Source organism: Electrophorus electricus, chromosome 2 (assembly GCF_013358815.1).
Source record: "Electrophorus electricus isolate fEleEle1 chromosome 2, fEleEle1.pri, whole genome shotgun sequence".
NCBI lineage: Eukaryota > Metazoa > Chordata > Actinopteri > Gymnotiformes > Gymnotidae > Electrophorus > Electrophorus electricus.
Genome location: NC_049536.1, coordinates 32,754,529 through 32,782,499, shown reverse-complemented (window position 1 = coordinate 32,782,499; position 27,971 = coordinate 32,754,529). Strand labels below are relative to the sequence as shown.

Here is a 27,971-nt window from a genome sequence, read left to right as displayed (position 1 = left end):
GCGGTCCTTGCAGTCAGTCGGTAGAGAGCACCACGGGCCAGCTGACGAGCAGTGAAAGACCTTCCATTTACATTGAACACTTCCTCCAAATGAAGATTTACACCATGGCAGCTTCTCAGCTCCCTCAGTCTCTCCTCACAGTCCCCCTTCAGCTCTCTCTCTCTCTCTCTCTCTCTCTCTCTCTCTCTCTCCCCGCTCCCCTCTCAAGGGCAAGCCCCAGTAAAGCAGGGAGAAAGAGACAGAGTGTGGGGCTTAAGCACCTACATTCCCCCAGGGTGTTACAGTGCCCCTCTGTCTGTGGACATCTCCATCTCACTCCCTCTCATCAGCCTTATCTACGCTGGCAAACCGGTGCTCCAGGCCAGTGCTGCAGCCAAGCCTCTTACCTCACAGACCAATAACCAGACGCCATGTCTTTTGTCGAAGAAACTTGTCAAAGGATCGTTAATACCTTTTTTTTTCATCAGCCAAGTACTAAATTTGTTTTTGTTTATTTTTGGATCTGGAGTCTGTGTATGTATAAACCTGGTTGTCAGAGTGTTTGTTCAGTAGGTGATTCCCAGATCCGGAGCTGGCATTGTGTTTGTGTGTGTGTATGTGTGTGGTTTGTGCGTTTGTGTGAAGTATAGTATGTTGGAATATGGTGAGTCTATAGGCTATACGGGAGGCATTATTACCCTGCGGCAGGAGGTGTTGGTTTGTTGCAGGCACATGTTCCTTGACCACAGCTTGGTTCCATTTTCAGCCTCTGCTGGAAAGCCCCTCTCAATAACCCCACACTAAATATATCACCTCCAGACAGAAATGAACTCCTCCCTTAAGCCAGGCAACTCCACAAGCCTGCTGGACGCACAGGAAGATCAGAGCCGGCATAAACTAGCATTCCCTTTCAGAGAGACAGCAAAAGAAAGGTAATTTAAGGCTGGTTTATAGTTAAAGGTAGACTATGGATAGTTTATATCTAAGTTAGTTATTGCGAGTCTATAGCTAAGGTAGTTTATGGCTAGTTTATAGCTAAGGTAGCTTATGACTTGTTTCTTCAAAGGTTGTTTTTGGTTAGTATATAGCTAAGGTAGTTATTGCTAGTCTATAGCTAAGGTAGTTTAGGGCTAGTTTATATCCAAGGTAGTTATTGCTAGCCCTGCGTTATTCTCAGACCCTTTCCCAGAGCAAATCTACCATGACGATTGTGAACAGCAATAACAGAGCATCTTGTAGTCTGATTGGTTGGAGCTAAACACAGTGAACTTCCCAGCAAAGTGTTTTTTAATGGCAGAAAGGATTTTGCACAGACGGGAGGAGTGAAGGAAGAAAAGAGTCAGTGAAAGGCGATAATTTGATCCAGGGGGAGATTATTCCTGAAAACCGGAATTTTGAATTTTGTGCTGTTCATCCTTTTGTCATAGCAGATTCGCTCAGACATGGTTTTTCAAACAAAGTGACGACAAGCAAGAGTTGCATGTGCCGGTGATTATATGGGAGTGCTTTCCTCTTCCCTGTACAAGTTCTCCCAGGATCCCTAGCGGAAGCACTGCCAGGGGAGCATTTGGTTTGCAAAGAGATTTTCCAGACTAAAATGAGGTGTTTTTGCAGCCCAAAGGCCTGATAAGTGTGCAGAAAATGACTTTTTAGCATTTTCGCTTCCTGAGGATAAAAAAGCAGACCTAAGCTTTTAGGAGATCCAAGTTGTTGTTTTTTTTTTTTGTTTTTTTCAGTGATGTGGCTGTGGCTTGCTGTTGCCATAGCAGCAGGATTGCACCCAGGAAAAGTAGCACTGGTTTGATGTTTTTAGATGAAAGGCAGAATTTTGTGCCATTACAGTACATTAAAGCTTGTGTGACTCACACAGGGTCGTTTTTTCTGCTAACCTAATTTTTTTTCTGGTTGTCCTCCTTTAAGACAAGTTTGGGGGGGAGGGGGGTTATTTGTTCAAACATGATCAAGGGATAAACTATGTCTTAAGACTGGCTTAGTTTTTGGCATGTGGGGCCATAAATAGTCTCATATTTTAAAGAGTGATCGTTTGGATTAAAATATGAGAGCTGGTGCTTGCTCATGCTCCAACCCACACCCGCGCCCTCCGTTTGGGATGAGTTACATGGCTTTTAGAGGGTTGCTGTGCAGTCTATCGCTTCCCCCCATAGGAGCGCCCCATTCTAGGCAGGTGTGCTCCTCTTCACCACTGGAGCAGCTCACTCTCATCAGAGGCAAGAGCCTTGTAATGCAAAGTAATGGTTGCTATCATTGGGAAGATTTTAACTGGAGACCAAGCCTCTCCAGAAAGCTTGAACAACTCCTCCTGATCCGCAGGCATGCTTTTTAGAAGACCTCCGTTCTCTCTAGTTCTTCTCTATCCTAATATTAATCATTTTAGATTGGCAAAACATAACCAGTAATAAATGCTCCTTCTTCAAGCTGAGACTTTTAGCGAGGTTTTTGTGAACATATTCACTGAATGTACAGCGGAGTGCTCAAGTCTTGTTATGGATCGGACATAAACAGCATCTACAGAGCAGAATGTCAGCTATAATTTCAGGGTGTCTGCATCGATACACATCAGGGTTTGGTGAAGCATGGGTGAACTTTTCTGTTCTTGTTTTCGGCGGGAGTTTTTCCCTCAGTCTGAACTTCAGTTAGTGAATCATGCTTATCAGCATTCAGGTCAGGTGACCAGCCAAGATCACTCAGTAGTCACTTCTACAGTAGATTTGGATCCATTGCCCTGGTAGGAAGCAAAGCACTGCCCGTTGAGTTATGCCGTGTGCTGTCGGATAAGGGCTCCTGTTCCACAGGTGGGGTGGTGTATTCTTGGTAAATGCTTTCAGCTGATGAGGTGCTCAAGCCTCAATCCTTACTCAGTTATCATGGTATTTTGGGTGGTTGAGCGGTTGTCTTTGCTCCACACATTCCTCCTTCTGTCCCTCTGGCACACGTTTGTCTTCATGTCTTAAGACTTCACCTCAGGCTTTTTATGTACTTTTTAACAAACTGAAACCTCACCTTTTTGTTCTATTCTCTTTTTTTGAAGACAAAAATGGCACTCTTCAACATGTGGAGAACCCCTCAGAGGTCTTACTGGTGCTTCTCTATATGGTAGTGTCTCTGACACCTCAGTACCTACATGTTGGATTGTGTTATTGAGCTGTTCAACAGTTTGTCTTCATGGCAATGTACTGTTCATTTACCATTGTGTTTTTTTGTATTTTTTATTGTGGTCTGCTGGTTGTTTGCTATTGCTAACTCACCAGTGTGTTTCTAAATAATGTACAGGTGACGTCTATGCTCTGTCTCTGTCTGATTTACTATGATCTCAGAGCCTCGTGTGAGTCTACTAGTATTTACAACCTTTTGGTCCTTATATTGTAGGAGAATTAGTAACACCCTGCAGATGCAAATGCCACATGCGGAACTTTCCCCAGTTGTGCCATTACATGGTCGAATTAAGGTTTCCCAGGTGCGATTCTCCTCCTTTGCTGGGATATTGTGGGAGATTGCCATCCCATTTGTGGACATTAATCTTGTGCATCTGAAGATATGCTGTAGATAAGGGGACTGGCTTCTCTTTTTGTCAACTGTGCGTGCTTGTGTACGCTGGTTTTTCAACCGATCAGGGGAAACCAGCCTTTACTATGTCCAGACAGCTTCCACAAAAATGTGTCAGGATGGCCTGGCCTCTTTGGCGTGACAGATTTGTGATTAAAAATGAATTGTGACAGATTTCTTCACTGAATTCTTCTGATAAATATGCATGTGCATTGCTCACTAAGCAAAGTAGTGTAATGGCATCCCTCTGTTTCATCTGCGTTTGAATATTTCATGTCATGCATCAGCTTAAATATTTTATTGTAGAAAAGGTTTCAAGATGAATTGTACCTTTTCGCCTTCTGTTCCAGAAGGTTCTCATAGGAAACTGTGTGCGTGCATGCACACACAGCGGGCATACACATTCAGAAGTAACCACACACCTTTTGGCTGCTCCTTGCGTGCTCAACAGACCTGTCTGCATGTGGTATTATATTTTGGGCTGCCTCCAGTGATGTCACTGTGCCCTTTTGGCAAGGTTAGAGTAAAGGTGGGCCTCTTGGCAGAGCAGTGCATGGGAGAGAAGGATGCTGACCCATTCCTGTCTGGATGTGATTCAGGGCGTTCATGCTTGGTTGCAGGTAACACCCGGCAGCCCCTGCACTTATACAGGCGGCTCGGTGTGGACCCTGTGTTAAATCTCACTTACAGCCCGGTGTCTAATCTGTATGTCTGCTGAGTGCACTGCAGCGACAGTGGCCAGTGCTCTGCAATGAATGAATGGCCCTTAAGAATGGCCCCTAGAGTGCTTATGCAGAGAAAGTTAAGAACTTTTTGAGCAATCTGATCATAACATTAAGCCTAAGAGTAGCTAGGCTACATTTTTGTCACAGTAACATGTTATGTTAGCCAATTGTAAAATTATTACATATCATAAACTAACATTATCAGCTAATTTTAACCTTGATTTGTACTTTTTCACCTTTAGGGTACCCTTCATCCCAAATTGTTAGACACCTTGAGCAGTCATGAACTCTACAGTCACAGTCAAGCCTATAGGCTTAGCTCTATTATCATATATCCTTGCTCTCCCCCATGACTGATGGGTGAAGAAGCATTGGTGCACATCACTGTCACTAATAGCTTTGTGATTGAGATTTTAGCAGGCTGAGGAGAGAGGAGGTTGTTGACACAATGCCAGGACTGGAGAATAGAGCATAATGAGTCCAGCACTCTTTGACAGGCTTTCAGTGTGTCTGTGCAGCAGTCAAATCGAGCGTGTGTCTACAGTATGGGGTGTGCAGTGATTTCGCCTGCCATGTTCCAAGAGAGCTTCTCCAGTCTCCCCATTAGTGCTCCAGCACAACTTGATGCTCTTTTCCTTATGCACTTTTAAATGATTCAGGCAGGCATGCCAGGGCTGAGAATGAAACCAGCCCTTAAACAGCGATTCATTTCTCCAGAATTAATGGAATCTCATTCGGTAGAACTTTCCCAATCTCTGTTTTTTTTTTTTTTTTCTTTTCTGTAGAACGCAGTGAGCTGAAACCCCGTTGGCAGAGACAGACTTCTCCTTTATTAGCGGCTGTATCTGAGGAATCCAGCAGTCGAGCTGGCGGGCAAGTGTCGCTGCGCCTTTAAAATGTGGTCTCGCAATGCACCTTTCTGGGTAGGAGAAAGGACATTGGAGGACACTCGAGTCCTCTGGAGAAGAGAGACAGTGTGAGTCCAGGCCAAAGGTAGCCGGAACACTAAGGGGACGGCTAATACATCCGTTAGTCCAAACTGCCCCCTTACAGCTTATTAGCACTGCACATGAGTGACTGGACTATTGATGGACCAAGAACAAAAATCTAACTGGATCCAAATCTCTGACCTCAGACACTAACCTTGCGCTTCACCCCAAATCTATCCATCAATGCTTGTCCCTCTCATTTTAAAGAGTAAAGGATACCGCCACTGTACTGTGCGTCCAGGCAGCTCAACGCCTGACAACGCCCAACAGTCAAATTGATCAGGATTGTGTTGTGTGTTATTGCCCTACAGCCTTTAAGGCACACACCATTGCAGCGGTTGTCAAGTACAAGATACAACCTTCACTCTAACAATCAATGTTTGGGTTATTTTAAAGGTGCATAGTTTGTACCTGATCTTTGTGCACTGGCAAACATCTTCATACTCCTTTTATTGCTTTTTGAAAATGGCAGAAAAGTGCACAAAATCCATTCTGCCTTGAACAAAGAGTCTTTCGTTATTTTCTTTTTTCAGTTTTTTTCTTTTAATATAGACGTAGCTTTTTTGTGTGATAAGAAGTTGGAAGCTGAAGAAACTTGGCCTTCTTCTTCCACTCATAAAAAGATGTAGAAAATCCTTGATGCTTGGCTCTAAGCGCTGAAATTCAGTAAGCCAGTACAGTAAGTCAGTACAGTTCTGCAATCTTTATTGTGTTACAGTGATAAACTTTGCCATTACAAGAATAATGGAAAGAAAAAAAAAACATTTGTGGGGAATTTTAATATGTCAGGACGCTATTAGTTTCCAGTGTAAAACAACTCATATTTACTTGCGTATATTAGGCTGACAAATGTGTTTTTGTTAGTGCAAGTCTAATTATGCTACATAGGCATAAGAGAGTGATTACAAAAGCAAGGATACGCCATCTCATCGACTTTCTTCTGTCTTTTTAATCTGCTCTCCTCCTTTCATCCCCTTGATTTGAAATGACAGTATAAAATGTTTACGTAGATTTTAACTTACTTTCCTGTGCACTTTGCTCGAGCAGAAGTGGAAACTATTATTTGTGTTTTGATGTGCTTTTGTTTCCCATCTAACTTGGTCGATGAAGGAGCTCATTTGAAAAGCATTCATGTCTGTATTCCATAATAAAATAGACGGGAATTTACTGTATAATATCTGAAAACGTGAAACTGTGACTCTTTTATTGTGAAAGGCTTCTGTTGTGTGGTACTCTTGACAATGACTGGCAGCTGATGTCGATTAGACGTTCCTTGTCATTTTGCGAGCACATGCAACGGCTGATTGAGAAGCATGCGAACACTGTGTCAGACTTATGCAAGACTAAATCACTCACAAGTAACACACAGATACGAGTGATTTCCATCAGTTTAGTCACTGTCCCCCTCGATGGCAGCTTACGCCGAGCTGATCCTGGTACTTATCACTGTAACACGCAGGCACCAGGGGTGGTAGGACGTCAATGTGTCGTAATTTTATTTGAGCAATTGCAGTAATCAAAGGCAGAAGCAGGGGTTTAAAGCCCTGGCTGTCAAGGCTAATGTGGCTACATCCACTCTCAGCACACCCAGAAACAGACTAACAGCAGAAATGCAGAAAACACTCAGCATGGAGAGAAGGAACCCAGGAGGAGCAGGACCTATAAAGGAGCTATAAAGGTAGGAAATAAATAAATACAAATAAAAATAAATAAAGACCCAGATGCAGGGGGCAGAGCCAAAGTCACAGCAGGGTGGAGCCAGGGCAGGTGAACTCCAGAAGGGGGATGTCCCCAGCTGTCTGTCCCACCTGTCTGTTTAGTTCCATTCACCTTTAGAGGATTTATGATGACAGTTGACAAATCACAGGCCTCTGAAAATAAGATGTGAGATTACGCAGGTGAAACCTTGGCGCGTTTGTCAGCAGCAGTTGCCCTGTGCTCCCGGTGAGAAATACTAAACACAAATATGTATGTGGCTCACAGCAGCTCCAGAGCTCTGGGAGCGTGAATTATGAGCTGTATAATGTCAAAGTGACAGAGTGCAGCGTAAGGTACAGACTACTGATTCATCTGCTGTAAAAGTTCTGGCAACCTTGACCTACAGAAGAGGACACAGTCTGAACAGTCTGTATGGTTTGTGCATGTGTGTGTGTGTGTGTGTGTGTGTGTGTGTGTGTAAGAAATAACCCTGTTAGGGATCAAAGAAACATGAAGCACTCATAAAGCAAACTATGGTGCTTAAATGAAGAAGTAGTTTGGCGTTCTCTGTGAGCGGCGGTTGTGTTCCTGCAAAGCTCCCTCTCTTCTTCACCTTCATGATAAAGTTGGCACGTCTGCAGCCGTTACGTAATGGCGGGGGGTGGGCGTGGCAGACCTGGCTGCTAGGCCCCCGTGAAGGAAATATGGAGTGGAATAAGAGAACCTGGCGGGGGGTCCGGTTGGGGAGAACGCAGTAAGTGGGCTAAAGAGAGACAGCTGTTTGGAGACAGGGAAGGAGAGGAAGTTGACAGGCCTGCCTGGTGGCAAGTTCCCGATCCTCCCCCATGCCTTCGCTTCACTGTTCAGCCATGAAAGGCCAGTGACAAGCAGAGAGAAAAATGCACCCAAAAAGAGGTGATGGAGCAGAGTATGTTAAGCATTGCGCCCTGTTGCATAAACAATGTCTGGGGACCTATAAATACGGCGTACGTTTTAAATGGCTGGTGGTTATGACACGTTGAATGATGATATTGTTACGACATGAGCTGTCGTGAATATGCATGTCTGGGATTAACCGTTACTATTTGAAAGCTTTTGTATCAACTTACGCGGCAAGGTTCAGTTAGTAACTGGGGAGTGACAGAGTGGTTTAGCTCTGCACTCCAGCACGCAGGGTTCAAAATAAAACCATTACTGTAGGACTAACTGTGCAATGTTATTCGACTTGCCAAGACAGTCCCCTGCTCTGAACCCTACTGAGCAATCCTTCAGCTAGTAAAGTCAAGACGAAAGGCACCAGGAACAACATTACAGACCTGGCAGAGAGTGATTTCCATGACTGGCACACTTTAGTCATTAACAGCAGAAAAAAAAACCTACCATCCATAGCAATTTGTTTCCTGCTCATTTGTCCAATTACATAAAGGGCTATGTATGAGGATGTGTGATTTCTACATGGTTCCCCAGTCTAGATGTAAATGTCCTCAAATGTAGGCTGACACTGTGCACTTTACCCTCAAAGTCAGTGTTTCATTTCTTGGAGTGCAGAGCCAAAACAACAAATAATTCACTGTCAGATTCCAATTACCTCCTGACTGCACCGTGTGTCTGTCTAATGCACTCCTTCTCAGTCCCTCCGCCTTTCCTTCGCTTTATCGTGTTCCCGGCCTGCAGTGTTCCGTGTTCCAGCCATCCTTTCTCGCTGCGGTCTCCCCCGTTCCTGTCTCCTGCTATTGTACCTAAGGTGGTAGCGGTAGAAGGTATTCAGGCGGTTTTGAATCTTGCTCTGAGGCATGCCTTGTATTGCTGTTGATGTGGAGTGGGGACATGGCTGGCTTTTTTTTTCTTCTTCTCAGCACAAGTGACTGGCTGTGGAGGAGCCTAGAAGAGTAAGGAGGCGGTGCCATCTACCAGTGTGTCAGACTGCTGGATCCTGCTTCATTACTGAAGCCCCTCTTTCAGAGGCTGATAGTCTGGGCGTCCCGGCCTCCGGCTGAAGCTGATCGGAGAACCGTTGCTCTCTCAGCTGCACCGTGTGAACCGCCTTGGGCCCTCTGTTGCCGCAGCGACCCAGCCTAAAGGCCAAAAAGCTCGGCATCCCTCAGGCCGGTGGCAGGCTGCCACCCCATGCCCTGCATTCCGGCTGGTTAACCTTTGAGCCATGTTTGGAGCTGCCTGGCTTTATGGGAGTTTTGGTGTTACACCAGAGAGTCACTGCTGACAGCAGACATAAGAGAACTCTTTAGATGATGCCGGCCTCTCTGCTGTGTTAAAGGCATGAGCAAAGAGATAAACATGCATGCCAATTCCTTTGAATCGCAATTTATAGTAGGCTATAATTTAGTAGAACATGAAGAGACTGAAAAAATAAGTACCGGTGCTGGTGAATCACTAATCGGCAACTTGCTGCTTCGACTGTATCTCTAGTAGCAATGACATGATCAGAAAACTGCCCTGAAGCTTCATGATTCAGAGTTTTGGCTTTTTTATAGTGCAGAAAACTCAGTAAAGCTGACCCCTACTGAAACCAGAGTCAGGGTCTTCAGTAAGACTGACCCATAATTTGTCTGATTCCCCCACATAGCCCCTAGCGTGATATCATCTCTAATGATGAAATACAGGACAGTGATTTATTAGAGAAAGGGAGGGTCCCCCGAAAAGCCTCAGGAAGTCTGGGGAAGCGGATTTCTGGGATTCAACAAGGAAGGCATGAAGGCCTCTAAAAAAAGACCTGGTGCTGCTACGTGCCACTGGGAGGGCAGGGGAGAGGAGGCTTTGGAAATAAAGCCCACCGTCCCTCAGTGCCCAGCAGACAGAGGTGACGTAGCGAAGCCACAGGAGGAGCTGGTCTCCACCACCACGGGAGGACCGCCAGGCGACCTGCAGGACAGGACCAGCACTAACCGCCCGATTTGTGGAGTTCTACCACAGGTCCTTCTCTGACCAATCACGCGCCGTCGGTGAGTGGGGCCGAAAGATCCATGTGCGTTTTGGCCTTAAATGGTGTAATAGGGAATTTTATTTTCAGGGTAGCAAGAACAAGTAGTACTTTGCTGAAGGTGTTCCGTGTAGAAGTCACGTAAGAGGGATGTTTGGTAATACAAGTGCCTCCTCCTTCGGTCAGGAAAGGTCAGAGAGCTCATGCATTCCTCTGATTCTTGGTACTCAAGGAGAGTAGGAAAGTGTAGGCTGACAAATGGCACGAAAGAGCTGTGGATGCACTTTTAAAACCTGGTGAACAAATTCCGATTCAGATCAGCCACTACACATTCATTTTGCATTTTACTTGTTAAGATATATATATTTTTTTTACTGGGAATCTTTTCACAATGTAACGTGCTTTTCGATCAGACTCTGTTTTGCATAACAAGATGGAAACCCCCTTTACGACCTTGAGAACGGTCGGAATACATCTGGTCTTGGATTCAATTAAAATGCTAGAGGGATTCGGCATTGAAAAACCTTTTAAGTCTTGTATTCTTAGGGCTTCACATGAATGTGTATGTGGGAATCTGGCTCATCCTGTTTCTTCTGCTTATGTTTAAGATTATTAACTTATTAAGATTATTATTGGAGTATTGAGTTATGTAGTGTGGTGAAAGTGAATACAGGCATTTGTAGGTCATGTAGTGTAAATGGGCTTTGAGATGATTCCAGAGTCATCAGTTACATCATTGCTAAGAATATATATGCCCATCCATGCTTTGGGAATCACTTTATTCATTTTGTCATTGTCATTTTGACCTTTAAGTGCTGTTATTTTGGCAGTAATGCACCGACTGGCTTTTTTTCACCAGACTACTGTACAAAATCTGTATCATAACATTTGAACATTAGCCTGTCTCAGTGTGGAAACCATTACAGCATCAGATAGATTTTTTCCTTTAAAAATGTATTTATTTTTCTAGCGATGTTTGGAGCTGTATTACTGTAAACACAGCTGCTTCCTTCATGGTTTAAAAATGCTTTCCACTTAGTGTGGCTGTACTTAGTCAGAGGTCTGTAAGGAAGCGAAATGAGCTGGAGTTCAATTAAGCAGACTTTCAGTTTTCACCTTTGACTGGTTCTCCCTAACGTTCCTGTCAGGAAACCCAACCCTTCTGGCCACGCCAGTTTAAAATAAGGTTGATTTATTTTTTGCGGGCTCATGGCGCCTAGATTGCTTCACTTTGCTGTAATGTGAGTTCTCAACCGAACATGACCTGTCACAAGATAGGCCAGAATGGTTGACACATTTCAATTCATCAGACCTTTTCAGGTCACATGCTTATGTCTCTAGACCCACCAGTAGCACCGATGTGCAATGCAAACCAAACCACCAGCATGCACCAAGATCCTTTATCAATGATTGAAGAAAAAGCTCCATGCCCAAGTCACACAGTACTGTCTGAAGGCATGTGAGGCCTGGAAGCAGCATTAATTATGTTTATTTCAGGGCAGGCAATGTCCTACACTTATCCTCCTTGACAGCTTTATAGGTTTATACTAACATAACCCCCATGCCAGCAAAACTAAAATAGGGACAGAGACCACTACGGGCCCCAAGACGCCATATCCTACCAGCAAGACACCCTGACCGCATGTCATATGATTCAAGCACTGTGCAGCCAGTATTTAAGAACTGTCCACTTATTTTGGTGTGCTGCATATTTTTAAGGACTCTTCAAGTCCTTTTATTTATGTCATGCAAAACGACCCCTTTACGAGTACTATTTGTAGTTCTGAAACAGTGTCATGCATAGGGACAGCCAGGCATATCGTAATTAGTGGCCATATCTGCATGTATTGTCATTTTTAAGTAGTTTAAGAATGGAACATTTATAGCTTGATAGGTAAATCCTGAGGTTTGGCTCATTTGTTCTAATATATTCATGAAGTCCAGTCTGTGAGAGAACACACCCTCATTTGCTGTTATTAATGTTTCTGATGGGGTGAATTACTTAATATTTATAGTGTGACTTTTAAAGGTTTTGCCAGCTGCTTTTGAAATCTGTGTAGTCTGACCATAAATGTCTGAAATGCAGAGGAAGCTAGTAAATAATTGGTTAGTCCGTATAAAACATACAGTGAACGTAATATGCGCTCCTAATGATGTGTTTTGGTATAATCAGATCAAAGGTATTGTCATGACTTTGTAACGCTGAGTGCAAAAAAATTATTTAAAGTTAATGCTTGAGGACTAAAGAAATACTGTGGCATTTTTAATTATTATTGCAGCAACCTGATTATGCATTTCTGTCAGCATATCACTAATACAGCTTTATTACCATTTTCATTCCTTTCTATTTTAGAAAAAAGGGTTTTTTTCAACTGTTAGCAGCTGTTAAATATATTTGAATATTTCTTTACACCACTGTTTGAGGAATTTGAGGAAAATATGCACAACCTGAGGGATAAAACATAACCGCATAAGCTCAGTGTTGTACGCAGACTCTCGACCTAATGTCATTGCTCTGAATGATTAGAATAGAATTACATGAGCTGTAGAGCTGTGTTCTGTTTTACAGCCATTCCGGATCAGAAACAAATGTCATTTGTAGGTAACGTAATTACTCAGTGGGTCAGAGCTCTTAGCTGGTGATGTGGCTCACATTTGTGCCAATGTTGCATTTTTCTTGTTCTGTGAGTGAACAAACATAAACAAACAAACTGGCTAGGCTCAGATGCTGTGTGTGCTCCTCAGGTAATGAGAATGTTATGGTGTGTGTGTGTGTGTGTGTGTGTGTGTGTGCCTGTGTGTGTAAAAGAGAAAGAGAGAGAGACAAACATATGCGAGTTCATCCCCTTAGGTATGGAAAAACCAAGACCGCCAGTTGCTCATTATTTTAATATCATTTTACAACAGGGAGCAACACATAAATCCATATTCTGCCACGTTTAATTGGGTGTCCGCTGATGCATGTGCGTAATTGGTTTGAATTATGTCCCAGCATAAGAGGAAGATTTGATTCATTGAGGTTCCTTGTCACCCCGACACCATCCTGTACGAATGCTTCACTGCTCGCTATGTATAGTAGGGATGGAGTAACGGAATGACTTCATCCTCTAACAGTGCACAGACAGCAGGTGATCCCGTAACACATGACAGACAGACAGACTGTTGCCTGAGCTAGGTTTACCCTCATCTACACTTTGGTGGCCTGTTGCCCAGGTAAACATGCACTTGCCATACACCTCAAACCGTGACCTTTGGTAAGTATCTAACCCAAGTACAACAACCCCCGTTTCTAAGAATATGAACTCCTTGTATGGGCTACAGCTCTATTTAAAATAAGAGGCTCCTGTTTTCATTGAGTGCTTATGCAACGTTCCGGCGTGCAGAGTGCAGAATGTTATGTGACTGCATTGTGTGGTCATTAGCAGCCTATTTGATATGCAGTTTGCCATTTCTTCCATTCGTGTATTTTTTTCAGCTTTTTTCCCCTTCTTCTTTCCACTTCACGAGATTTCATTGTTTCATATGACATTTAGTGCATGATATCATACAAGGACATCACTTTTTCACAAATTACTTCCTGTTCAGATGCTGCTTTTGCTTGTGCGGTTGTCAGGTAGATACAAATAGCAAGCAGAAAAAACAAACAAACAAACATACATACCAACATAGTCCTGGTCTCAGGTGGTTAAACAAAAAAACAATTACCACCTTTAGAAGCATAGCAGATTTATGTGTGGACATAACTATAATCAAAAACTACATCACCAATAAAATGTGAACAGATGCACTGAGTTGAGAAACAGGCTATGCAGCGAAGGGCATTAGGAACTCCAATTCTGAAATAATTAAGTCTTAATTCCACTGAGCGTTATGATGTTTCATTGTGCATTTGTTTTCTCTGACTAGCTTCTGTCCATCAAAGCGTGCCATTCGTTGTTGATGTGCGTGTGTGTGTGTGTGTGTGTGTGTGTGTGTGTGTGTGTGTGTGTGTGGCTGCAGGCAGCGTGGTGGTACCCAGGGGCTGGGACTCTGGAGTGGGCAGGGCAGCAGAAAGACACAGATTACCCACAACCCCTCCCTCTGAAGAACCACACAGTCATGTACCAGGCTGCAAGCTCTACCCAGGATGCAGCAGGTTTCTCCAGCAGGGTGGGCTCACGTGCATAAACAAACACATGCATGCACGCTCTCACACACACATACACACACATGCGTGCGCGCGCACTCAAACACACTGACGCTTCCCATTTTGTGTTTATTATGTCTTAAAATAAATAACTACAAAAACATTGCATAATATTTAATTGGATATGGGATAATAATCACATGTTACTTGTATGTGTTATTGTTTAAATAAAGTAAATAAATAAGTAATCGTAATTGAAATTGTAAATGTAATTGAAATTATGTAAGGAAAGTGAATTTCATTCTGAAACATTCGGAGACAATTTTCTGTTGCTTTAGAGACGGCTTTCATTTCCCTGACTAATTCACTTTGTTGATTCTTTTTGCAGTTTTGTATATTGTGATGTTTTTTGTAAATACTTTTAGCTTCATCTGAAAACTTACAATTTAAAAATAAAAAGGGTTTTTTGAAATCCCGTCTAATGTGTGACTAAAGTCCATGGATACCAATAGTATGTAGGATGTCAACGTTTGAACGAACTTTAAATATTTGGTGTACCCATGCAAATGTTCAGTTCGCTCCTGAATGTGCCGTTTTATCTTCGATGTTTGCATAAGCTCACGGTCGCAAAGCCGTATGTTTCACGGTCAACATTTCGGTTCATGTCGGTTCTGTTCTTTTGTTCTCAAATTCAGATGCAATTTCTGGCTCATTGATTTAAGCAGTTATTGATGCCATCGCAAATCCCACTACAAAGAAAAGCGCTTTTGATTTTTCTTTTGTTGCGAGGAGAAAAAAAAAGACAAAGGGACAGACAGAGAGAGAGAGAGAGAGAGAGAGAGAGAGCGAGAGAGAGTGCAGAGGGAAAAAATAATTTACAACATGTAGAACGAAAACAAATTATTACAAAAAAAGTGTGGTGCTGGACTCTCTGTCCATGGCCAAAATGCCAACAACCTTGTTAATGTGCAGAATCTGGCAGCCTTGCTTTACGGCCTGGAATGCCTCCCCACACCTTTTGGGGCAAATTTAGTTGGCCCTGCCATCATTTGCACATGATGTGCCAAAGCCAGAGATCTCAGCACTCAGCAGTCCCTCGCCAGGCACGGCGCGGTCCGTATGCAGGCCGTGATATGAGTATTGTGGCTGGAGTGACTAGCGTTGTCAGGGGTTTGGAAGTGGAGTGTGAACACATCTGGCCAGCATGAGGAGTGCAATACCTCTACAGAAAGTTGACACTTCTCTCCAGTACCTTGCTCCTTCCCGCTCCTGATGGGACACCTAAAACAAGTTTAATATATAGTACGACAGGGTACCTCTGCCCCCTACAGGTTACTCTTCACACTGATCAGCTGTTTGCCCTTTCCCGGTCAGTTTCCCACCGGGCTGAGCAACAGTGTGTGTGGGGCGCCCCGTTTCGGTTACAAATATAGAATAAAGAGGTTCCATCTGGCATCAGAGGAACAGTGAAGGAAGGATAATGAATGGCAAAGTGAGTGTGTTCACGCATTCACACCTGGAATATGATGTTCCGACCCTCTTAAAGTTCAGAATGGCTCATGGGTTGTGCTGAGGTGCTCTTATTCTATTTTTCTCTCTGTTTCCATGTCTATGTCTGTCCCCGTCTTCATTGTTCGCAATCTCTGTTTCTCTCTCCCTTTCTCTCACTCTCTCTGTCTCTCACCCTCTCTGTTTTCTGTCTCATTAGGTCCTGGAGGAGGTTGAAGTCTGCTCCCTGCCTGGAGGTCTGGCCAGTATTCGCAGACAGTTCGAGAGAGAACAGAACCCTTCTGCTCAAACTGTCACACAGTACCACTACAAACAGAAATCTGGGCAGGTGCTTAGTCATTACCTAATAGCATGCATGCACTGCATGGATTGCAGAACTTGCTAGCAATGACACAGAAACATTTTCATTGTTGATATTATCTTCTAAACCTAAAGCTAACTAAAACTCTATTCACACTAAGATTTTTCTAAAATGAACTCTAATTAAATAGTTTCACCTCCACAAAGTTGCACCTCACACACCGATGCTAACTTCAAAAATGCTAACTGATTGAAAGAGCAGATGACTAGCACTGAGAGAGAGAGAGAGAGAGAGAGAGAGAGAGATGGTAATTCATCAGAGCCAACCCTGAGCTAGTCTGCCGATCCAGATCCACTCCAGCTTGGATCTATGTCCACCCTTCCCAAGTTCTCCATTTCCCTCAACGCAATCGTGGAGACCAGATGAGGCTGAATGCTGAAGGGGAGTGAGGGATTGGTGTGATGCTGACACTACCAGCAATAGCTAAAGTGCTCTGGGAGTTTAGATTGAAATGGCTGCAGTTCTCCACCTCATCTTGTTTGCTTTGGTCTGTGTAAAGAGGTACCAATTAGCAAGGGGGTACCCATGTATAACCCAAAGCGTGTGCTATGTCTCAAGCTGCTGGGCTTGTTGGTGCAGTGCTCTGCGCTTGATACGAGCCTGGCTTTAATCGAGAGGGCGTCCACGCCTGGAAATGTACTTTGCTAACACAAATCCTCAAACTATGAAAAGCACATGACACAAATGGTGACGTTTATCCACGCTGCAGCCAGCTGTGGAGGCCGAGTCCTCTGGAATGGTGAATTCATTCACATTAGCATGATCTTACTGCAGTGGGGCTCTTCTTAAAAGGGCTTCTTAATTGTTCTTGATGATAATGGATAGAACAGGAATAACTTGCAATTATCCATGAGTGAGTAGGGGTGATATGGTTCCTGCAGGTGGACAGTTTTAGAAAAAGAGAGGGTGAAAGGGAGTGACAGAGAGATGGAGTAAGTGAGTGTGTGTGCATAAGTGTGTGTGCGTGTGTGTTGGTGTGAGAGGATAATGATGCTTTTCGAGAGGTGTTTGATGAATATGAGTTATAACCAATGTAACAAGATAGAATAATTGTTGCTTTGCGAGAGGACGTGGACGTAAGTGTTTGTGCATATGTGGCGGTGCGCATGCATGCTTTATGCCTACTTGAACGCAGTATTAGGTTGTACCGTAAACCCTTTGTGTTCCATATATGTGCCTCCACCTCACCTTAGGACACCACTTCTCCCATTGCCCACGAGGTGCCCAACTCATCTGTGCCATCGGTGAGGAGTGGAATGAGAGGAGGAGAAACTCAGCAGGATGAAAGGGTACGTATGACCCTCAGGCAGTCCCTCTAATGACTCACCCACACAGACAGCATAATGAAGCTACACAGGCAATCACAGCATTCTAATTTACATCTCTGATGCACTCCAAGAGCCGTAATATCTTTTTTTTCTTTTCTTCTGCCATCCCGTCATGGCACATGTAAGAGACACCTAATGTTTGAGAGAATTCTGTACTTCAACACTGACTGTCCGTAATACTTTTGAGGAACCCTTTGGAGACTTGAGTGTTAAGCAGCATGCATTTCTGCTTAAACATTTCTTTAATGTTCAAGGTTCCTCTTTGCTAGTTTTGAAATAACATCTTCTGGCCACATTCGAAGTAGATAGTGCCAGCAAAATTTACACAACATCTGTCCTATTTGATGAAACAATAATTCCATCTATAACACTACCAATACTTTAAAAATAAAGCATATAGCCGCATTATATTTTAAATTAAATGTTCATACAATAAGGTCATTTCGTTCCGGCGCAAACACAGTTCCTGTATAAAAAGTGGCATTGCATTACACAATGCATTTGCATTACGGTTATATTTGTCTAATTACATGTGCTTTTCCCCCCAGGATTCGCATGATGAGAGTAGTCCTTGGGGAGCAGCCTCCACTGCTGAGAATCATCAGGGTGAGATATCACCAATATCACATTCATCACTCTCCTGTTTTATCTGCAGTGCTCTACATTTTAAATCATTCTACTGAAGAGTGAAGATTTTAAGTATGCTATCTAAACAGTTGCAGAAGAGGAGGAGTACTACCCGAAACTCTCAACCAAAGAGTTGGCGAAACACTTCGAGAAAACAATTGAGGAAGCTGCTCCACATAAGAAGATTAAGGTAATGTTGCTAACAGTGGTTACACCCCACAGTCTGCTGTGCCTTTGACATAATGCATAACTACACAGTCCATTCTGTTGATGAGCCTACAGAGAATGTATTCCTTACTGTGTAGTGGTCTCTGTTTCAGAGCCGTGAGTGGTATAAGAGTACAGTTGTTACCAAGCTTCAGAGCAGCAAAAGGCTTCATAGCTCCATTTCCTTACATTTTCATACTTTTTCATAAATATGCTCTCTGTATCAATTACCGAAATCGAGATTTAGATCTGAAAAGGGATTTTGAAATAAGTTAATGAGGTTTGAACATGAAATTTTAAACAAGTGATGTCCTTTTCAAAAATAATTGCCACATCTGATCAAACATTTTGGTTAAGATAAAAGTTGACTCAGAGTTCTGAATGACACCTTCAATTTTTTTGCTCCTCAATAAAGATTGAACATGACGTCAACCATTCTAAGTGGGCTTCGGGTGTAAACGTACACCACCATGACTTCAAGGGTGAGATAGTTGATATATCAAAGGACATAGCAGGAGCTACAGGAGCTGAGACAGAGACCCCAGGCACTGTGCATGCAATCGAGGATGACGATTCAGATTACCTGCCCCCTCCACCACCGGACTTACTAGAGGAGCTGCCTGAGGACACCGGATTTCCAGTGCCCCCTGAACCGGCATGTGCAATGAGACACACCGAGAGCAAAGACCAGTACTTTAAACAGAGAGAACTACTTGAACTGAAACGCCTGTGCAAACACATTCACCCTGATGTTAGGAAAGACCTGGAGCGGGATCTCTATAATGAGGTAAATGAGATGGATGAGCACAAGATGATGGTGGGGGATGTGCAGGAGGCAGCGTACTACTTTGAACACAGTGGAAGCAGCCCTAACCAGAGCCCGGAGAGGGAGTATCTGGAATGGGATGAAATCCTGAGAGGGGAGGTACAGTCCGTGCGCTGGATGTTCGAGAACAGGCCTTTGGACTGCATTAAAGACTCCTCCGATGATGAGGAGGACAGCAGAAGGATAGTTCAGCAGGAAATCATAGCTGGAGGGGATGTGAGGAGCACTGCTTTGATGTTCGAGACTCAGCCTATGGATATGTTAAGAGTAGATAACGGTTATGCTGGGAAGAAGATTTCATACAATGAAACGGGCCAAAAAGGTGTTCGTGCGGCTGCCTGGTTGTTTGAGACAAAGCCGATGGATTCTCTGAACAAGATGCATGGTGACGATGAGCAAACCAAAGAGGTTGTATTCACACAAGCGATAACCAGGGGTAATGTGAAATCTATGCGGTACATGTTTGAAAACCCGGAAATGGATTGTCTAGGTGACGCCGAAACCATGGATGAAAAGCATCTTTTGAATCTGAAGTCTGTCGTGGAAGAGATCAAAGCTGATATGAAGATAACCATCTGGCAGTTTGAGACTCAGTGTAAGTGTGTCTTGAGGGAGCACTCAGGTGAAGTAGTGGAAATTACCTCTGTCCACAGAGAAGAGACAGAGAAAGGGGATGTCAAAACATCACGCTGGCTTTTTGAGACACAGCCCCTTGACAAGATTAACCAAGATTTTTCTCAGTTTAGACTCATCTCTAGTATTTCCATGGAAGACTACATGCAAGGTGATGTAAAAAGGGGAAGATGGTTATTTGAGACAAAAAAGTTGGACTCTACAAATGAGGAATGGCAAAGTATACAGGGGCAACAGAAAGAAGAGATTCTTGGTGCTGATGTTCGCAGACACTGTATGGTGTTTGAGACCCAGCCTATGGACACATTGAAAGATGACTCAAACTCCAGGCCAGCTGCCACCGAGGAGATAATTGGTGGTGATGTACAGTCTGTTAGGCATCTGTTTGAAACTGCACCATTAAATGAATCGAAAGAACTGCCAGAGGTGGGAAAGCTGAAAAAAAGAGTGGCAGCAGAGGGAGAGAGGGGGGATCTAAGACACCAGAAATGGGAGTTCGAGAATCAATCCCTAGAGAGCATTCAAAACGAAGATGGTGGACCAGGCAGGCTGAAGAAAACAGTGGCGTCTGAAGAGGAGAAAGGAGATGTGAGGCATCAGAAATGGTTATTTGAGAACCAGAAACTGGAAGATATCAGAGAGGAAAAGAAAGAAGTGATTAAAATGGTCAATATTGAACAAAATGATGAAGAGAGTTACAAAGGTGATGTGCGCAGGAACTGTTGGGTGTTTGAGACTCAGGCTATGGACACCTTAAAGGATGATTCAAATGCCAAACCTGTCAACACGGAGGAGATTATTGGAGGAGATGTTCAATCTGCCAGACACTTTTTTGAAAGTGCTCCAAAAGATGAGTTGAAGGAACTTGCAGAGGTGGGCAAACTTAAAAGAACGGTGACAGTTGAAGAGGAAAAGGGAGACGTTCAACATCAGAAGTGCGTATTTGAGAGCCAGCCTTTAGAACAAATCAGGGAGGAGAAAAAGGAAATAAGCAGAACAGTGGATATAGAGAATGTTGAAAAGGTAGATGTAACAAGTTACAAGCAAATCTTTGAAAGATATGATAAAAGTCAAAGGATTCAAGTTGAAGGTGTGACCAAAGGCTCTGTAAAATCAAATAAAGATCTTTTTGAATCAACACCATTGTATGCTATGCAAGATAGTTCAGGCCACTACCATGAATTGAAAACTGTGCGCCATGAAGAGATTGTGAAAGGAGACGTTAAAAGCTATAAATGGATGTTTGAAACCTGCCCTATTGACCAGTTTGATGAAAGTATAACCAAATTCCAAGTCATTAAGGGCATCACACAGCAAGAGGTTGAGGCAGGTGATGTCAAAACAGCCAAATGGCTTTTCGAAACACAGCCTTTAGATGCCATCAAATACTTCAGCAATATTGAAGATGAAGCGTACATAGCTAAAGAGATGACTGAAATAGTAAAGGGCGATGTTCAAACCTGTAAGTGGCTATTCGAGACCAAGCCGATGGATGTGCTATATGATAAGGCTGATATCAAGAATGAAAACGATGCTAATGAAGTTCATAAAGGTGATGTGAAAACCTGCACCTGGCTCTTTGAGACCCAGGCTCTTGATGCCATCCGAGATGAGTCAGAAGCAGTTCTGAAAGCCTGCACTGTACAGCAGGAAGACATTCAGGGAAAAGACGTTCGCATGGCCTGCTTTCTTTTTGAGACGGAGAATCTTGACAGCATCGCTGGGAAAGAGGGACATGCTTTTAAGCGGGTGACCGAGATTGATGTCCAGTCTGGAGACGTATCTCGAATGAAATACATATTTGAGACCCAGGCCTCGGATGTCATGACCTCGACCTCAGAGGAGTTCATGCACCAGCTGAAGACCGCGCAAGCTCAGGACATCCAAAAAGGAAATGTAGGAAATTGTAAATGGCTCTTCGAAAACCAGCCGATAGACGTGATCTGTCAGGACGCAAATGAACTAAAGGGGGTGCGCACCGTGACAGATGTCCAAGGAGGCGATGTTGATAAAGGCCGGTTTATTTTTGAGACCTGTTCATTAGATAAAATCCAGGAGGTCTCCTCTGTGTCAGAGACACAGAAAATCATCTGTGAGGAAGACGAGAAAGGAGATGTTAAAAATTATGCCATGATGTTTGAAACTTTGCCACTTTATGCCATTCAGGACAAGGATGGACATTACCATGAAGTTACCACACTCACTAAGGAAGAGGTACTCAAAGGGGATGTGGTGGGTGCCCGGTGGTTATTTGAAACTAAGCCTCTTGATTCCATTAAAGAGACTGATGAGGTATATATTATAAAAGCTGTTACTGAGGAGGATATTCAAAAAGGTGATGTCAGTTCTGCTAGGTGGAGATTCGAAACCCAACCTCTTGACATGATAGCCGATGACATCAAAATATCTCTCAGAACTGTTGAAGACATCAAAGGTGGTGACGTCAAGGCAAACAAACAGCATTTTGAGTCTGACTTGATGTCACATAAGTTAATTCGCACTGTGAGCATGAGTGAGATTCATAAAGGAGACGTGAAGGCAGCCAAATGGATGTTTGAGACTCACACCATTGATCAGATCCATGGTGATAACTCAGAAGATGAGATGGAAAAAGTCATTATGCAAGAACGGGTGAAGGGAGATGTAAAACAGTCCGTGTGGTTGTTCGAGAAAAATCCACTCGATCACATCAAAGAGAATGGGGAGAGTAGGGAGATTGTCCGTGAAGAAATACCCAAGGCAGATGTGAAAACAACAACCTGGCTGTTCGAAACCACTCCAATTTCTGAATTCAGTGAGAGCAATATAGAGAAAATGGAAATTATAGGTAAAAGTATAAAAGGAACCCTTGATGAGCTATACAGTCAGAAAATGGTGGAGTCCACAGGGATCATTATAGAGACTGATGAAGTTGGGGACGTGCGCATGGCTAAGTACAATCTCATGAATAAAGAAGCGCCAAAGATTCAGAAAGAAGAAATTATCAAAGGGGATCTGCAGAACATCATGATGAACCTCCTGAACAGACGAGATACAAAAGAAAAAGGGATTGTTATAGATGCCGAGGAGAGGGGTAATATTAGCAACACGGTCCAACAGCTACTCCATCAGCAGCCTGCCACCAATGTGGAGAAAGAGGAAATTATTGGAGGCGACGTTCAGGAAGCCATAAACAACCTGCTGGAGGAGAAGAGTTTGGGGAAGCACGGCATTCTCATTCAGGAAGATGAGAAAGGAGACGTCCGCATGACTATATATTCCCTTTTCAATGAAAAAGAGGACGCCACAACAGGAAAAGAAGATGTAATCAGAGGCCATGTAAAAGGTTGTCCTCAAAAACTATACAATCCTACACGAGACGTGGAAGAGATGGCAAAAATTAAGGTGGATGACACTGAAAAGGGAAAAGTGAGCTTTTATTCAACGTGTATTGAGTCAGGGGCTCTGGACTACCTTAAACAGATCCAAGTAGAGCCAGGTGAAGATGAGTCAGGTAACCTAGAAAAGGAGGAAATTGTTGGGGGTGATATTAAAGGAACAAAACTAAGCCTTACGTGTAATCAGGCTCAAATCTGTCGCCTAGTGGACAAGGAAGATATTGTGCCTGGTGATGTTTATAACACGGTGAAGGTTTTCATGACAGAGCCCCCTGTCTTATTTGAGCATCTCCACAAAGAGGAGATAGTGGGAGGCGATTTAAGAGCCACTCTGGATTCTCTGTCACAGTCCATAAATCAGTCAGTTGTTCTAGAGAAAGAGGAGGTTGTAAAAGGTGACATACCCACTGCCCTCAAGTCTCTTGAGGAAGCTCAAAAGCAACCTAAAGAGGTGGAAAAACCCAAAATCGTCCCCGGCGATATCAAAGGAGCGCTGAAATCACTGAAAGACTCAGCTACCACCAAAGTTGAAATTGTTATTGAAGATTTAGTTTCAGGTGACATCAAAGGTACATTAAAATCTCTAGAAGAAGCCAAACAAGCAGTCAAAGAAATGGAGAAAGAAGAGATTGTGAGGGGAGACATTCATACAGCTTTGCAGAATCTGCAAGAGGCTTCTAATGAAAGAAAGGCTTACCAGCAAGAGATTGCAGTTCAAGGAGATGTGAAAGGAACAATTCAGCTTTTGCTGGAGACCCCTTCATCACCCAGAATGCAACGCAGGGCCAGCACAGAGGGTGATGTGAAACTGTCAATCAAATCACTATATGAGTCACAAGAACAGGTTCAGTCCGAGAAAGAGGAAGTGATAAAAGGGGATGTTAAAGGTACAATAAAATGCTTGCTAGAAACAGCACAACGAGCAAGCCCAAAGGTCCCCAGGAGAGAACCAATAAGAAGGGTTAAGGTTTCCAAAGTTAAAACTCCATCTTCCTCTCAGCAAGAGATCCAGGCGCAGAGACTTGCTGCTGCTGTGAAAAATCTCAGCAAAAGCAGTGAGGCAAAGAGGCACGTACAAAAGCTTGTAGGCAATAAATCAATGCAAAGTGGATCCACTTCTTTGGAGAAAAACACACTTGTAGATCAAACCACAACAAACAGGCAGACATCAAAGACCACCATACTCGAACACAATACCATAGTACAGACCCACGGAGTTAAAACTCTAAAGACGGAATTCCGCAACCTCAACTCAGGCCATACAGGGATGATCAGCTTAGATAAAACCAAAGACGTACAGCAGGAGGTCTGTGCAGCACTATCGCCATCAGCACCGCAGTTACCAGAGTCTGACTCTCCCCTCCCTCCATCTCCTCCTCCGGATTATGACAGTCTTTTCCTTACTACGCCTCCTCCTCTCACGAGGGGTGACAATGACCTTCCTCCTCCACCCACCCCTCCTCCATCTCTCAGTGACGCGCTGAAGTCTGATCTGGATCATTTACCTCCTCCACCCCCTCCGTCGCCTCCCCCAGGGCCTGCAGCTGGGCAAGAATTCCTTCCTCCTCCACCCTCTCAGCAAGAGTTAGACCTCATTCCCTATACGGTACCAGCCAAGCCTACCAAGCTCACGGTGAAACCTGTCAAAGCCCCAGCTCTATGTAAAGTGCCAAAGCTGGAGCCAGCCATGCAGTTTAACACAACAGATATGCAGGCCCAAGCGACCGTGCGAGTGACATCAAGTCACAAAACGGTGGAGAAAATCAGCAAGGAGCAGAGCCGATCGGATTCGAACGCTCCGATCTCTTCAGAGATCACGCCTGATATTGCGATGCAGCCACCCGAGTCTCCACGGCCCCCCAAGAAAAACTTTGCTCCTGTGAGTCTCACTCCACCAGCCTCCCCACTGCCGAGCAAATCCCCAATAAGTAAATTCAAAACTCCATTAATAAAAGCGGAGCAGAAATTCAGACAGCAACAAGAGGAGAGCTACACGCCGCCCAGCTCCCCAGCCTTTGAAATTCACATGCATGAGTCAGTCAGATCAGCACTTGAAATGATTTCCTCAGATGGCAAGAACACAACACAATCTGAGCAGGGCATATCAGTACACTTCACTGAAGAGAAAGCTGAACAAACCGTGTCCCGAGTCAAATCAGATACAGAATCATATGATTCATCTAAGAGAGTCATTCTCTCAGATGTTACGGCAAGGAAGCCTTTGATCTCCTCTACAAATGAGAAATCTCCTTCAGAATTTGACATCATTTCCTCCGTTAAGGGCAATATCTCTAATCAGCCGTGTAAAGCCACGTCATGTCAGCAGCAGACCACATCAACCACATCGAAAAAGAAGAAAAAGTATCGGTCCATGACAACAAGTTTTCATCAGGTGACATCTGCTTCTGCCATGCATTCACAAATGATTATTAGCAACAGTGCCAAAATACAGTCATTCAGTGGTGGGAAAGGTCATCAAATGATCTCTGAAAATGACTCACTGACAAGTGAAATTAAGATGGATGCTGATAAACAAGACACTGCAAGTACTCTAGTGACAGAAAAGCCCAAGGCGGAAGAACTGAAGAACATTGATATCTGCAAAAACAAAGCACAAGAAAAAAATCCACCTGTTCGGGCAAAGGTAAACACAGACAGCAAAATCAAGGAAGCTGAGCAAAAATCCCAGAAAGCTGACAGTCATAAGACAAAGAAAGGCAGCAAGAACGGTAAAGAAGAGGTCACAGAAAAACAGCCCATGCATCCAGCTCAAAGTGTGAAGGTGGAACACGAGAGTGTCAAGGTGAAGGAGAGCAGAGAACGAAAACTCGCAGAGGCTGAGACTAAAGTGGAAAAACAGGCCAAGCAAAAGGAGACTGAGGAGGCCCAAGCCACACCAAAGAAGAAACGGAGAACTAAACCCAAGAAAGATAAAGAGGCAGCTGAACATGCTCAGGGCCAAGCACAAAATAATACCACAGCTATTGAACCTGCCCCCTCCTCGGAGGCAAAACATCTAGCCCTGACATCTGGCCAGACACATGAGGAAATCGCTGTGGTGCAGACACAGAGAATCATTCAGGGAGAATGCTCTGAGGTCAACAGCACAAGGGGTAAAGTTCAGCAGAGTTTGCACACACAGGGTGCCACTGCCAAGCCTCAAAAGCAGGCCATGGTTTCTCCGAAAAACAAAGGAGAGGCAGGCAGCCAGACAGTTCCAGACATATCGAAAGATAAAAGCAGAAATGTTCCGTTACATGTGACAGGGAAACCAGCACAAGGGAATGCTGATGAAACCGCAGCAGAGAACAGGGAAACCACACAACAATGTGCAGAAGCTCGCAGGTGGCTAGCTAACACCATCGCGTTACAAGAAGGTGAAGGAAAAGTGGACTACAAGTCTGTGAAGACCCTGCTGAGTGAGCTTCCGGAGTGGATTTTTGGTCCGATGGATAGGCATGATTTGGAAGAAGATTTAGAAGGCGGCAACATTCTGAAAGTCAAAGAAGTAATTACTCAGGTACAAAACTTAATTCAAGCCAAGCTAATGCATTTAGAAGGAGATGCTGAAACTGTTGAAAAGCATGACTGTGAGGCTACATTCGAAAAATTGGTTTCAGGCATAGCTACACAAAGAATTTCAAAGATCACCATTGGCTCCACAAAGGTCGAAACACAAAAGAAAGCAGTAGAAGAGAAAAAAGCCACTCACAAAAGCCGCAAACAACAACAGAAGAGCCTCAAATCTTCTGATCCCAGAGCGCCATCACCATCATTAAGAATGCGCTCACCTTCGCCCACATTCATCACCATCGAGTCCATAAGAAGGACTGACTCACCACAGAGAGTAGTGCCATCACCCCCACCCATGCCACCTACTCCTCCACCGCGGTGGTCTGAAACACCCACACCTCGCTTAAGCAGAGCCTCTCCATCTCCCACTCTAGGTAGAGCCGACAGCCTGACAAGGCTCAGAGAAACGACAGCTAAACTCTCTCGCGGACCATCACCTGATCCTGTGCCACGGCCCCTGCCACTCAAAGGAAAGAAGTCTGAGATTGTGGAAACTCCAGCCACATTTCATCGACAGATTAAAATTGATTCTACACCTGCCGAGGAAGCCAGGTTTCTGGAGGAGCAAAAAGACATGAAGTCCTCAGGAGCTGCTGTCTCAGAAAGTGTGACAGCATCAGTCCAAGAAATGCGAGAGTTCTTTGAAGGGGCTCAGAAGGTTGAAGAAAATAAAACATTAGTTCAAAAGGACCGTATTGAACATACAGGGCTGCACATGCAGCATGCTGATACCGAAGTGCCAGAGAAAGAGAAAGAGCCTCAGACCAAGGTTGACTTGTCTGCACTAGCTAACAAATTTGAGATGCCTGAGGAAAAGGTTCACACCAAGAAAGTGTATGCCGGCATCCCAGAAAGGCTTGAAGGGCCAGAGCCAAACAGAAGAAAGAAAGCAAATCAACAAGAGAGTACAGCAGCTTATGACATGAAGATTATTAAAAGTGTTTTTGAAATGGGTGAGCAAAGTTCCTCTATCAATGAACAACAAAACAAACAGGAGGAGCACGTGTCAGGAGCAAATAAAATTGTTTCTGATGATTCAAAGCATGAGCTTCAACAGTCCTTGCAACAGCAGGGCTCCCCCCCGCCCTTGTGCAAAGAAGTAACACTGGAGAAATCAGTTGATCCAACCGGCTTTTCAGAGACACAAACCATCACGAGGAATTACTGCACTGTCGATGAATTTGGCATGAAGATGAGTGGAACAAGGAGCTCCACGACCATATCAAAGCATTCGGAAAGCGTTTTCGCACAATGCCCTCCATTCTCTTACGCCGATGCAGTGAAGAAAAAAGCTCCGGAAGTGAAGACATCACCTGAGGCCTCTGCTGAAGAACTGCTGAAAAATTTCCACAAGACGTGGGCTGAAAGTGAGAGTGCATTTGAAAGCCCGGGCTATAGCGACTCAGGTGAGAGACCATAAGCAGCTGTCAGATCAAAAAGAGACTGCCGTGACCAGTAAACATGCTTTCCGTGCATGATGGGAATGGAAACTAACCACAAAAGAATAAAAT

General features: G+C 44.0%; 1 protein-coding gene across 2 annotated transcripts in view; it reads left to right on the top strand.

The window, feature by feature from the left end:
- The first annotated feature begins 807 nt into the window (after positions 1 to 807).
- The window catches only part of xirp2b (xin actin binding repeat containing 2b), a 28,654-nt gene continuing 1,490 nt past the window's right edge, over positions 808 to 27,971 (top strand). Inside the window, exons 1-7 of one of the 2 annotated variants that reach the window (XM_027014787.2) lie at positions 808 to 911; positions 13,893 to 14,042; positions 15,728 to 15,856; positions 17,083 to 17,178; positions 17,766 to 17,823; positions 17,934 to 18,034; positions 18,467 to 27,866. In XM_027014787.2, coding sequence (XP_026870588.2) covers positions 13,992 to 14,042; positions 15,728 to 15,856; positions 17,083 to 17,178; positions 17,766 to 17,823; positions 17,934 to 18,034; positions 18,467 to 27,866 — 9,835 coding nt within the window. In that variant the 5' untranslated portion in view covers positions 808 to 911; positions 13,893 to 13,991. Of the gene's footprint in view, positions 912 to 9,786; positions 9,916 to 13,892; positions 14,043 to 15,727; positions 15,857 to 17,082; positions 17,179 to 17,765; positions 17,824 to 17,933; positions 18,035 to 18,466; positions 27,867 to 27,971 lie in introns of those variants that run through there. The other variant, XM_027014786.2, reaches the window with a different exon arrangement.